At 34.6% G+C, this 12,633-nt stretch overlaps 1 protein-coding gene across 6 annotated transcripts in view; it reads left to right on the forward strand.

The window, feature by feature from the left end:
• RYR2 (ryanodine receptor 2) overlaps window positions 1-12,633 on the forward strand; it is a 381,518-nt gene that overhangs the window by 308,232 nt on the left and 60,653 nt on the right. For 3 of the 6 annotated variants that reach the window (XM_061365725.1, XM_061365727.1, XM_061365726.1), the window contains 5 exons: window positions 804-863; window positions 5,280-5,414; window positions 7,633-7,667; window positions 8,441-8,554; window positions 10,114-10,210. In XM_061365725.1, coding sequence (XP_061221709.1) covers window positions 804-863; window positions 5,280-5,414; window positions 7,633-7,667; window positions 8,441-8,554; window positions 10,114-10,210 — 441 coding nt within the window. The remainder of the gene's footprint in view (window positions 1-803; window positions 864-5,279; window positions 5,415-7,632; window positions 7,668-8,440; window positions 8,555-10,113; window positions 10,211-12,633) is intronic. The other 3 variants (XM_061365728.1, XM_061365729.1, XM_061365731.1) reach the window with 1 other exon arrangement.

Below are 12,633 nucleotides of genomic sequence, written 5' to 3' on the forward strand. Positions count from 1 at the left end.
TGACTATGGTAGACTGTAATCCACATATCTCATTTTCAGCACATAAAACATTTCAGTATGGCCAGACTTATTTCCTAAATGAATTTCTATATGAATTGAGATACTATACTTAAATTTAAAAAGTAATTTCTCTTATTTTTTAATGCTAAATTGTATTTGTTGTTTTACAAAGCTTGAATTTGGAAATGCTCATAAGAACTGGATGTTTCCTAACGTCTTTGTCCAATATCATAGCTACTTCCTTTTAATCACACCCATGTAAATGCAAAAATTTTTATAAGGATAGACTGTCTTAAAAGTGGTTCTTGTAGGAGTAATATCACAGTGAAATACTGTGATTGCAGTTTGGAATATATTCCTTTCTTAAACTGTGCTGCTTTTTACACCCTAGAGGGTTATATGACCTTTGGACAGCTGAACTGAATGTTTATAGATAGATCTCCAGAAGGAACGAAAAGCAAATCAGAGGAGGCTGTGTTCATGATACCGGTTTCATTTGCTCAAACTCTGATTGAAATATGTATATATGTACATACTAGTAATTTTGATTCAGATTTGCATTTTATGCATTACTGTGAACAAATATGAATTGTACCATCCAGAACTTGTTCCTGTGAGCTTGGATATATCTAGCTGTGGCCTGATACAAAAAGACATTGCCACTGAGATTCTTCTCAGTCTTCCACAGTTTTATTCATCATCTGAACTAAGCCCAAGATTGACATTTGTACGAATAGTATCTTCTATTCCTTCTTCTAATTACCTTCTGTTCCTAATTTATATGATTTGTAATTTATTGACAGAAAGATACTGAAGATGAAGTAAGAGATATCATCCGTAGTAATCTTCATCTCCAGGGCAAGGTAATCTATATGGAGTTTTTGAACATGAATTTTCTTCCCTTTAATTCATTTGTTGGTGCTGTATAATGACAACCTACCTTGGCTCCTTATGATAACTTCTAAGTCCCTTTTTTTTATTTCATTGAGTAACTTGTTTATGTAAATGTCAAGGTTTTAATGTGTTTATATGCACTATATACAATTACATATGTCCCTTCAAATCCATGCGTATGCATATTACTATGAAATTGGAGATGGAAGCAAGGTTTACCACTATTTAAACTCTGCCTTCTATTATTCAAGATAGAATCTGCAAAACACTCAAAGTTATTTTGAACCAGTTTGCAGCATAAAGTAAAAGGAAGCTGCCACTTTAGCATACTCTAGAAAGTAAAAGATCTCCGCTTTGCTCAGTTTTGTTCCTATTTTTCATCCAGAAAAAAGAAAGTATTTTGGGAAGTGTAGACTTTTGTTATAGAATTCCAGTTAGTGCCAGATGAATAGCTCTAGGGAAGAAGTCTTGAACTGGCCAGGTGTAGCTGAACTGTTTTATTAATGCTTCAAACAATGCAAAGAAGAAGCCATAATATAGACTTGTAATAAAATTATGTACGTTTCTTCTCTGTTGAAGGAAGGTGTAATCAGACCTATGGATGGTGCTTTATTTAGGATTGTCCTTTACCTCCTCCCCCACCCCCCCACCCCCAGATTTTATTCATCTCAAGGAAAAAATTAACTAGTATTTCCTGTGCTCATTAAATGGTTACAAGACAACAAACATGTGAGTTGGAAATCTGGCTTTCTTTTTTTGTTGCCTTTTTTTTTCTTTTTCCCCCTTTTTTTTCTCCTTCTGAAAGCACATATAAGAATCATCTAGAAGCCTGGATTCCACTGCAATCGAGTGCATGGCAGCAAATGTTATTTTTTATTTTGTTTCTTCTTTTTTTTTCATTAAGACTTGGAAATGGGATGTTTTTTCCTGAATAATGTCCGAAGATTCAAGCAATGTTTTGTGAAGTTTGTGGTTTCTGAGAGCACACAAGAAGGATACAGCATTTTGCAATGCTAACAGTGTTTCTCATAAAATACTGCAAATAAAAGTCCAGTAGTTTTAAGTTATAGGGATTGACCTAGAAAAGTTTACCACTGAAAACAAAAGATTCGGTTAAATCCTATGAAAAGCTTGAAACACTTATATAGCAAATGTTATTATATACTTCAGGCTGGATGTGAGTTAAAAATTCTCTGCAATGAGGGTGGTAAAATACTGGAACAGGTTGCTCAGAGAGGTGGTGGATGCACTCTCCCTGGAGACATTCAAAGGCTAGGCTGGATGTGGTTCTAAGTAACCTGATCTAGTTGAATATGTCCCTGCTCATTGCAGGATGTTTGGACTAGATGGCCTTTGAAGGTCCCTGCCAACCCAAACTATTCTAGTAAGTCTATGATTTATGATTCTGTGATATACTAAGAAGCGGAAGAAACCACACCATCAAAGTGCTAGGGAAAATAGAGCGTTTATGAAAATCCTAATGAGCAGCAGTTCTTAAGTAATGTGCATGCCATGAACATACAAACCTTAAGTGTTTTGTGATTTTGTGTGTGAACTTCAGTAATGTTTTCTGAATGGTGAAAGGTATTTCCGTTCTGACATTTTCAGTATTTGTATATCATCTCCTTGTGAGCCATGCAGTTTTAATTCTTGTCTGGCATTTCATGCTGCTTCTCAGCCCTTGTCTTCCTGTTTTAAATACTTCAGTTTCTGTTTCTTTAGGGTTGCATACTGCATAAAGGTATTGAAAATTTTCTGCCTTACTGCTTGGTTGCCTTAGAATAATGATACTTAGTACCTTGATCTGTGCTTTCTCTTCAGGAACTTCCTCTGGTTCAATTAGAAATTTGCTATTATTGAGGAACGTATCACCTCCACTGTTTATAACACATGAGAATAAATATACATTGAAAGTTCTTATATTGATAAAATTTTGTGGTGCCTTGAAGGCACTTAAGAAGGAAGTAATCTCAGCTAATCTGAAGTATATACCGAAGGATTTTCCAGTTGTAAAATTTTCAGCACTGACACTGCATTTTCCTAATTGTAAAATGAATTCCCAGTACAAGATGACAATGTGAAAGGGAACTATGTAAATGTAGCTAACAAAGCTAAATAGCTGTTGTAGCTACCTTCGCATTACTTTACTAGCTTTGAAAAGCTCTTTTTTTCACATGTATGAGAAAAGTAGTCAACTCAGTTACAGACAAAATACAGCGTTTCAGTACTTCAATTTGTTACTGTGTTTATTACCTTTATTATGATTTGTTATTTACTAAGTAGTTTGTTCCCAGTGGCTTGAAATACATCTTTTCATGAATTATTTAGGACTGCACATTCTAGAGTTCACATTAAACCCATGTGTTTCACATGATTACTAAAAAGTATAATGTATAAAGTTAAATTCAGTAGTTATTTAAAAAGTACAATATAATTTATTCCACAGTGTTATTAGTATTCAGTCACTACCATGACTGAATCAAGTACACATCAGATGCAGTGAAGTACGATGTTTCTTGTTAAGGAAAACAATGCCATTGTGCTTATATTCATTCTCTAGCCTTTTATTGTCTTGAGTCAGACATAAAAGAAATGTAGGCCAAATGGTCTCATAAATTTAAATTATTATTTGATGTTATGAATTAATATGTATGTTAGTTATAATGGTGTTGGTGTAAGGTGGCTTTCAAAACAGAGGAAAAATACCACTTCCTGGAAAGGCTGGTTTTCTGTTAACCACTTTTGCTTCTCAGACATCATGTTCTATCACTTATTTTATAGCTAAAGCGTAATTTCTCTTGATTTATTTTTGGAGAATTGCACTGTTTGAGAATCATCCTTCTGAATCTAGCTATTAATGTTGTGGCGTCTGTTTCATGCATTTGTCTACCTTTGTCTACATTTGTCTTCACCCTGTTTCTGTCTTTCCTTTCCTTGCATGCCTGCATGCTGTTACTCAGTACCGAGACTTTTATTTCAAGAAATTGATGACGAAACTTGCATTCATTTTGACATGGATGAAGCTCAAGTCACCAAAATCTTCTTCCAGCCATGCTAATTCACACCTTGAAATGTCAACTACTCATACCCTTAAAAAACTATCTATACAAAAAAGCTGTACCTTGATAGAATGTGAGGAGTCCTCAGATCAAAAGACATCTCCACCTGTGATTAAAAAATCTTTTGTGGACTATCCATTCATGACGATCCAGTCAAATGCTCACACAAAGACTATGGATGTGACAGTTGTTAAGAAATGGAAAAGCCGAAAGGTGGAAGAAATGCCTGCCAATTGTGGCTTTCTAGGTTGTAATAAACTATTACTGAGCGACTGTGTAAGTTTATAATCATTCCTGGAACTTCAGTAAACTGTGTATCTTAAGATGTTTTGTGGCAGTAAATTAGCATTATTGTCTCATCTTAAGCACAAATTGAAATCTGGATCCACAAAAATGTTTTATAAAAGTAAGTGTTGAGTTTGAGCCCTATTTGAATCTGTAGGGTTTAGGCTACTAAATGCTGTAGGAATCTAGGCCAGCATGATGTAAAGCCAAATTGTAAAGTCAATCAGGAATGATCACTGGCCACAGCTTCTCAGTAAAATGGGTTACACATTGCATTTGCCTTCAGTGTCATTGACACAAGAGGGGGTCACAAACTATGTTGCATCAGTGTTGATTAGCAGAAGCACTGGGGAGACAAAATGAACCAAAAAAGACATTGCTACTGATAAAACAGAATCACAGATCACTGAAATGGAAAAAATGAAATGCAAAGAGAAAAATAAGGAAAAGAACCACTTTCTTTTTTTTTTTCATACAGTTCTTTACGATCTGTAGGAAAATGCATCTTAAATTCGGTTTCATAAATTAACTTTTCATTAGCTAGCAATCAGTAAAATTAAGTTTTAGCTAGCAATCAGTAAAATTAGGATTTATAATAATTGAAAAAACTGAAATAAAAAAATAATCATAAATAAGACCAGTATTACTGATTTCCATGACTGAAAACTAAATAATCCCAACTAAAAGAGCAACAATTTTTTTTTACTTAGTAATTGGAATGTCAGTGTAGTTATGTCTATCTACCTCATACTCATTACTTTTCCTTAGATAATATATTAATTGCTGTTGCCAGTGCTGTTTGCTGGGCCATGATTGTTTATTCTTTGTATGATTTTTAGACTTTTAGTCCTCTGGAAGCTCTCAAGAAACACTGTACAAATCAGTCTTTAATTTTGTTCTCCCAGTTGTGTAGTGGACACTATGGGTTAGCTATATAAAGCGCTTCTGTTATTCTTTGAAGCAACTTCTGTGCTAGTTAAACTGTTTGACCCTACGTTTAGAAAATTTTCCTTCATGACACATGGAATCTTTCTCCTGCAGCTTGAGGATCCCGCCATTAGATGGCAGATGGCACTTTACAAAGATTTACCAAACAGGACTGAAGATTCCTCGGATCCAGAGAAGACTGTGGAAAGGGTCCTTGATATAGCTAATGTACTCTTTCACCTGGAACAGGTTAGACACATTTTCCCAATTCCATTGCTTCTTAATCTAATCAGAAGTATTCAGCCTTTCAGTTATGCTTTCACATGCTGTCTTTAATGTTATATGCTGTGGTCATGTCAATCACACAGTGTGTTTACAGCAGCTGCAATAATAATTTATTTTGGAGAGGGACTAAGAAAGTGATACCTGTGTTGTAGCTTCCTTCTGGTGCATTTCACCTAGCAGGAAGTAATGGTTAAATTCCCAATGGGCTATGAAATGTGAGTAACACAACTTAATGATTAAAAAAATGCCCTTTTTTTCAAGGTGTTTTTCCACAGTTGAGCTTCTTAAATTATTAAAGTAGTATTAAAGCTGCCTACGTAAATATCTGGTTAGAAGCTGCATATTGTAACTACATGGAGCAGGACAGTCAGCTGATTTGATGCACAGCTTTTCTATAGATAGCTTTATAAAGCTGTTTACTATGTACTATTTAAAAAAGCTGTAAGAAGAACGTCCACTTGACAAAATCTGTATGAAGTTTGTCTGAATGTGGGCAAGAATGTAAACATTTAGAAAATCAAACTGGCATTAAAATTCAGAAAAATCTCAGTAATCTAGAAGTTTGGTGTTGGTAGGCTGTTTCTGATTTTGGTTTTTTCCTCCCCTTTGGACAAGAGTATAACTTATGGTTAAGGTTTTAATTCTTTGAATTTTGAAATTTAAAAAATGCCCTATGCTGGTAGATTTTACAAGTCAAAGACTACTTGATAAATCTAGTTTTTCCGTTTTACTTACCAAATTGTTACCTATTTTGAACTTCAGAGTTGCTTTGTGTTTTCTAGGCTTTATTTTTTAAAATGTACTGAAGGAACAGCATGCTAATTTAAAGGGTATTCCTAGTGGCAGATATGAATGCTGCTGATTACACCACAAACTATAAACTGACTACATATAAAATTTGCTCAGGGTTTGGTTTTTTTTTTTCCTTTTCAAAGAACATTTACGAATCCAACACTCTTTTGCTCTCATTAGATTAGTTCGTTTCATTCAGAAACTTGGCACAGGTTTTCAGACCCCATATCAGGAAGTTTCCATACTACAATGAGATCACTGGTTCAGTCAAGTAGAAATTAGATTGTTACATAAAAGTGCTTGCATATACACTGTGCAGCATTTGGTTGCTAAAAGTGTCTTTTGGAGATCTTGGAATGCACAAGGTATGTTGATATGAGTATGTGTGGCCTGCTGCTTGCATCACACAAGTAGTCTTCACATAGTTCTCCAACCTTAATATGGGCTTGCTTCAAGGTCAGCAGCCCTACACAGTTTGATAGAAAAGGTTTAAAAGGGGTTACTAAATTTTACGTGTAATTGAATATGTGTGGAGCAAGCTAAAAGTGATAAAATATGGAAGTAAATCCATGGCAATCATGGTTATCCTACTAGAGAGGGAGAGACAGGAGAAAAGGGTGTTGATTTGAAAGAATACAGTGTGGCTGTGAGGAAGAATGAAGAGCCAGAGGAAAGTTAGAAACATGAGGGGCAAAAAGTCTTTTCTTTTAACCATGGTTAATCAAAATTAACCAAGCTGAAAGAAAATATATTAGCATGTACAGAGTTGCATAACTCAGCATTAGAGTCTAGTATTTGAGTTCAAACAGCATATAGAGTATCTTGTTCTCTGGCATTTTAGATTTACCATCATGTATATAAGTTGGTTAAGCTTGTGTAGTTTGGAGAAATTGCTCTAGGGAGTGAAACCTGAGGTATTATCCTTCTGTTTTCTATGTTCTGTCATAGGATTAATCTCAGTGTATAGAATCCAGCACTAGTACAGAACAGGCCAGATTCCCATTGTAATACCAGATCTACATTTCAGATTAATGCTTCCCACTGAATTTAAAAAATGACTATGCAGCGAGGTAAATGCTGGGTGCTCTTATCCTGAGTACTTTGCATGTAACTGTCGAAAGATTTGGCACCACAGTTTTATTTATCTCCTGTAAACAAGTGCTTAAGTGCTTTTGTTACCGAAATAGTTAATTTGATGTCTTTAAAAATATGAATATGTGAGCAGTGGGTCCGTTTTTATGGTATTATTGAGTAACCATTTTTATCTCCATATGCAGATGCTCTGTTCTCCATGTATGCATACTCTGAATGCTTATTACACTGGCAAAGATCAGTTAGTTTTTTGTATTCTCTTTCCATGCACAGCTAACTTCTTTTTTTTTATTTTCAGAGATCTGCTTGCGTAGGCCGAGGCTATTTCTTTTGGGAAAGTATAGAGGGTTTTATAGTTGTTTGTGAAGATACCACTAATTACCTAACACATTTGGGCTTGTCTGACTTCTAAATTGTTAGCACTGACTTTGTCTTGTGACTGCATTTTTGTGAACGCTTTTCTGTCCTTTCTCTTAACAAATGTTTTTCATTAGTATTTTATCTTTTGGAAGAAACTTGTTTTAGAATGTCATCATTTAATCTTACAAGTGTAATTATCCATTTCACTGAATGCTTAGCAGTATTTTAGTCTGTTGAACTAAATGTTTGTTTAACTATGAATAATTTTTTGTATTGCACTAAACTAGAAAAGTCTTCTGGGATTACTATGTTTGGGTTGAATAATGAGTCTACATAAATGTTATCATCACTACATATTTTAAATAAAATGTCTTATTTTATTACAAAGGAGAATCTCCAAGTCTTTAATGATAGGGATGCTAACTTACCCTGGCTCCTTTGGTGATGTTGGAAGACAAAGGACCTATTATTCAACTAGCACAGTCATCTATAAAAGAAACAAACCTCAAACAAACGCACTCACACAAGACAAGGGAGATTTTTGCTTTTAAGTTTATATTCTAAATTTTGATTCTACAATTTCGCTGATCATTTGATCTCTGTCTAGAACACTTTTCTCTAACTTATAATTCTTTTATCTTTCCACTTGATTTATCTGTTACCTCACATTTTTTTTAACATTACTATGCCCAGACAGTAGGGACATTGCCACATTGTTTATTTTGCCATCTGTATTTTATGTAACAGGTTGAGCATCCTCAGCGGTCAAAAAAAGCAGTGTGGCATAAGCTGCTGTCTAAACAGAGGAAAAGAGCAGTAGTTGCCTGCTTTAGAATGGCACCATTGTATAATCTGCCAAGGTAAGAGCTATATGTATTCTGTTTTTCACAAATGCATTTATGTTCATACATTGCTGTTTGGTGAGATCAAAAGGAATAAAAACATGTAATCTGGTAACAGATAAACTGAGTGGTAATGTACTTTGTATATTACTTTCTTCTAGCAGATCTAATTAGTTTCTTCTAATGTATTTTCCGAAAAGAATAACAAATACAAAAAAGCACAATTTTAAATTTCTGGTTGTTTCCTCCTGCTGTTATTCCACCTGTTTCTTTTCTGAAAAGTAGACGCCTTTCATAAAAAATAAATGCAGAAACTGACATTGGTGTCACTGTAATATCATCTTGGGAGATGAATTTCCCCCTAACCCATGGTGTAGCTCTGGAAATATGGAGTTACCTTCATTATTAGATGCTAAATGTTCTAAATGAAGGAAGTCAACTGATACTATTTGTCTGAAAATGTGTCTACTTATTTTGCACTTTTGGGAAGAGCATTCTAGTAGACAAGAAAAGCATGCACATACTCAAGGCATTTCATACCTTTTCCTGTAGCTTCTTTTTCTCTTCTTTCTTGTTCAATAGGGAATGGGATCTGTAGTTGAGCAATTTTCAGAATCCTGAGATTCTGGAAGGAATGAGCATTCAGAAAAAGGCAACTATCCTTTCATGCAATTTCTAAAAATAATTTCTGGAATGCTGCTATCTGATCTTTTCAACATCATAATTTTCTAATTTTTCCTCAAATTATGCATAACTATTACCATAGACAGTAGAATGAATCTTGAAGTCTGTCCCAGGAAGTGCAAGGGCATGAGAATCATACCAGCTTGAAATGAGGGTGCTGTGATGGTTGAAAATAGAACAAAAATATTTCCATTTGTAGCTATTCAAATAGGTCACCTGCACATAACTAGCATTCCTGTATATTTCAGTTATACATCTTCCTTTTCAGTCTATGAGACTGGCATGTGTTTAAAAAAATTAAATGTTTAATAAAATTATCCATGGAGAATTCGTTGTCACACAGTCCATTTTGCACTGAATCCTCAAAAAACAAAATAAAAATAAATGTCGTAATTCCATAATACCCTCTTTCCCCTACCCTCATCATTCATTTAATTTCATGGAGTTTAAAAAAAAAAAAAGTTTATTATTTTATATGTGCAATTCTAATACTGAACATTTTAAAAATCAATTATTTGGCATAATCCAAAGTTATCTATTGCAGTCATTTCATTTTTTTTAAATTAAATTATACAAAAGATTTTATATTAAGAATAAAAATCACTAATGTGACAAATAATTTTTTTTTCTTACTTAGGTTTAAATTTCTTTCTATTTATTATCTGTTCACAAAATAATTATTAATACTTTTTAATACCTGTTTTACAACTTAATGGGACACAGTTTTCCATAGAACATTTTAATGTCAACTTAATATGTAAAGTAGGTGCCTTTGGCAGGTTTTACTGCAAAAGTTTTGCTTTCCTTGTAAATGACTGGACAGTTCTTCAAGTTCATATTGACAGTATTCTCTTTAAAAGTTTACAGCTTTTGTTTTAAATGTCCCTTTTTAGGCACCGAGCAGTCAATCTTTTTCTTCAAGGCTATGATAAATCTTGGATTGAAACAGAAGAGCACTATTTTGAAGACAAACTGATAGAAGACTTAGCAGTACGTCTGGGTGCAAAGGGTCATGGGAATGTGTTATGGATAAACATTCATCTTGTATAATTATAAGTACAAGTCTGTGAGGTACATAAGACATCATCTAAGCTGTATCTAACCAAGTCGCTTTTTATCTAAGTCATCTTGACAAGTGTTAAAAATTGCAAATGATGGATATTCCAGATTCCCCTAAGCAGTCTGCTTCAAGCATTCAGTAACCTTTTATAAAACTTTTGAAACTGTTGTATACATTACATGCCAGCTGCTGTCGTTCCCCTATCTCTTATCTTCTGCCCTCTGGAGAAGGGGAATAGCCTATTCTTTATTTGAAGTTAGCCCTTATGTATTTGAAGACTTCGTAAAGCAATTTAAGTCAAAAGGTTAGAATATGAACTAGAGGAATTCTAGATGTAGTGTAGTCAATCCTTCAGAAGCAGAGTTTGATTCTTCTTCACAGAAAAATGCTGTTGTTAGGGAGGTCAGGATTTTTACCAACAGTGAAGTGTTAGAACCATGTCTAAATCCCTGGAGTGATTTTCATTTAAGCTTTGTGCCCTCATCCGTTACAGTTGTCTCTCAGAAAGGTAGTTCTTTTGGAGGCTGGGCAAGAACGAGTATTAGGAAATGATTCTGACCTTGGGAGGTCCAACAGAACACAGTCTGAGATCAATCTTTATTGTGAGGTGAGCCTGCTCTCTGCAATAGAGGAAGCTAACTGGGAAATTGCTATTAGAAAAGTACAGTACTTTGCTTTTAGTTTTTAAAGCTTGTGCTTAAAACCAGCTACCCAAGTTGTGAACAGTTTTGAAAATAAGGATCAAAATAGTGAAAGGAAGCTCAGCAGCAACAGGCTTCATGTAAGCAGACTATGGAAGTTTGGTTTTGCCTGCACACATGCAGAATTCCTTTTTTGTGGCATTCTTATTGTATAATCAAGCATTGTGAAAAAGAGACTTCTGCAAATACTTCGTATACAACCTTTTAAACTGGTATCTTCATGTATTCCAGCACACTGCAAATATTGTACAGAATGCAGGTTGATTGTCAAAAATAGATACGTTTTATCAGTTGAGAGCATGTGTGTGTGTATGTGGCATGTGGAACAACATAACTCTCTGCATCTGTGTGAAGAAATAACCCAGTATGGTCATTTGATTATACTCTGACAGCAAGAGTTATCTCCTTACCTCCTCTGTGAAACCATGTATTTGCTAATGCAGAACTCCCTACTGACAGGTAGCTTATGTGAAAAACTGTCTTAGAGAACACAGAAACAGGCTGGATTGGCTTTATTATCCTTTATTAAAGGATATATCCTTTATAGGTTATATATATATCCTATATATATAATATAATCTATATATAAAATATAGGATTATATTATATATCCTATATATAATATATATCCTATATATAATATATATAGAATATATATCCTATATATATAATATATATCCTAATATAGCCTATATATTATCCTTTATTAAAGGACTATAAGCATTCAGAATTTCTCAAGCATAGAGAGAAGTGTGTCTCCAGAACTCTCTTAAGAAGAGATGTATTACATCTTTCATTCAAAAGAGCAAACAAAACTCTCTCTGTCTTTTAAATAAATTCCTATCACATGCTTGCTGCTTTAGAGCACTGTCTTGGAGGTTGAGAGATTGAGGTTCTATTGTTCAACTCTGTGGGGCTGACCCAGATTTGTGTTGCCTTCATGAAAGGTGTTGTGATACTCGGGAAGGTTCTCTGTCCCTCTTAGAGAACTTGTACCCTGGTAGAGCAAGGATTTAAAGATTTATTGGACTGTCAAGATGGAATCACAGCCTGGGCTGGGGTGGCAAAAACCACCTGGAAGGGGGCAAAGGAGGAACCTTGGGTTCTGTAATGTATGCTTGAAGGATTATCTGAAGTTTCTGAACTGTTCACATGCTAAGTAGAAAACTAGAACTATCCAGAGCCCAGAAAATATAGCCAAAACCTCCTATCCTTTAACTCTCTGTAGTCAGTCAGCTGCATGTTGTATGCCGTAGTGTGTGCTTTCTCAGTACCAAGCATCTTGGAACTGTCTTTTCTGCTAAGTAAGAATAATTTAAGGAGAGAAAATCAATAAAAGCTACCTCTTTCTAGACATTGCTAGATCCAGCCAGTTTATACACCTGTAGTAAGGGGTTTTTAGCATGTGGGAGATGAGTATTTACATCCCCTAAAGCAGAGGACTGGGCTAAACTTGCAGTTTTGTTCCCTAAAATTTCTGTCCTTAAATCTCTTATACAAAAGTGGCTCCACTTCTTCCATCTCTGTATAGTAAAAGATAAAAGTATTCATAAGTCCTCTATTTGAGGAGCTTGATTCTGCTGATTCTTAATTTTGATTCAACAGATCAAGCCTCTAAGGGGACTAGATTTTTAATGTTTTATATTAAAATC

This window comes from Neopsephotus bourkii, unplaced genomic scaffold (genome assembly GCF_033783945.1).
Source record: "Neopsephotus bourkii isolate Nb327-2 ecotype Australia unplaced genomic scaffold, CSIRO-AGI_Nbou_v1 NB_1292, whole genome shotgun sequence".
Lineage (NCBI taxonomy): Eukaryota > Metazoa > Chordata > Aves > Psittaciformes > Psittacidae > Neopsephotus > Neopsephotus bourkii.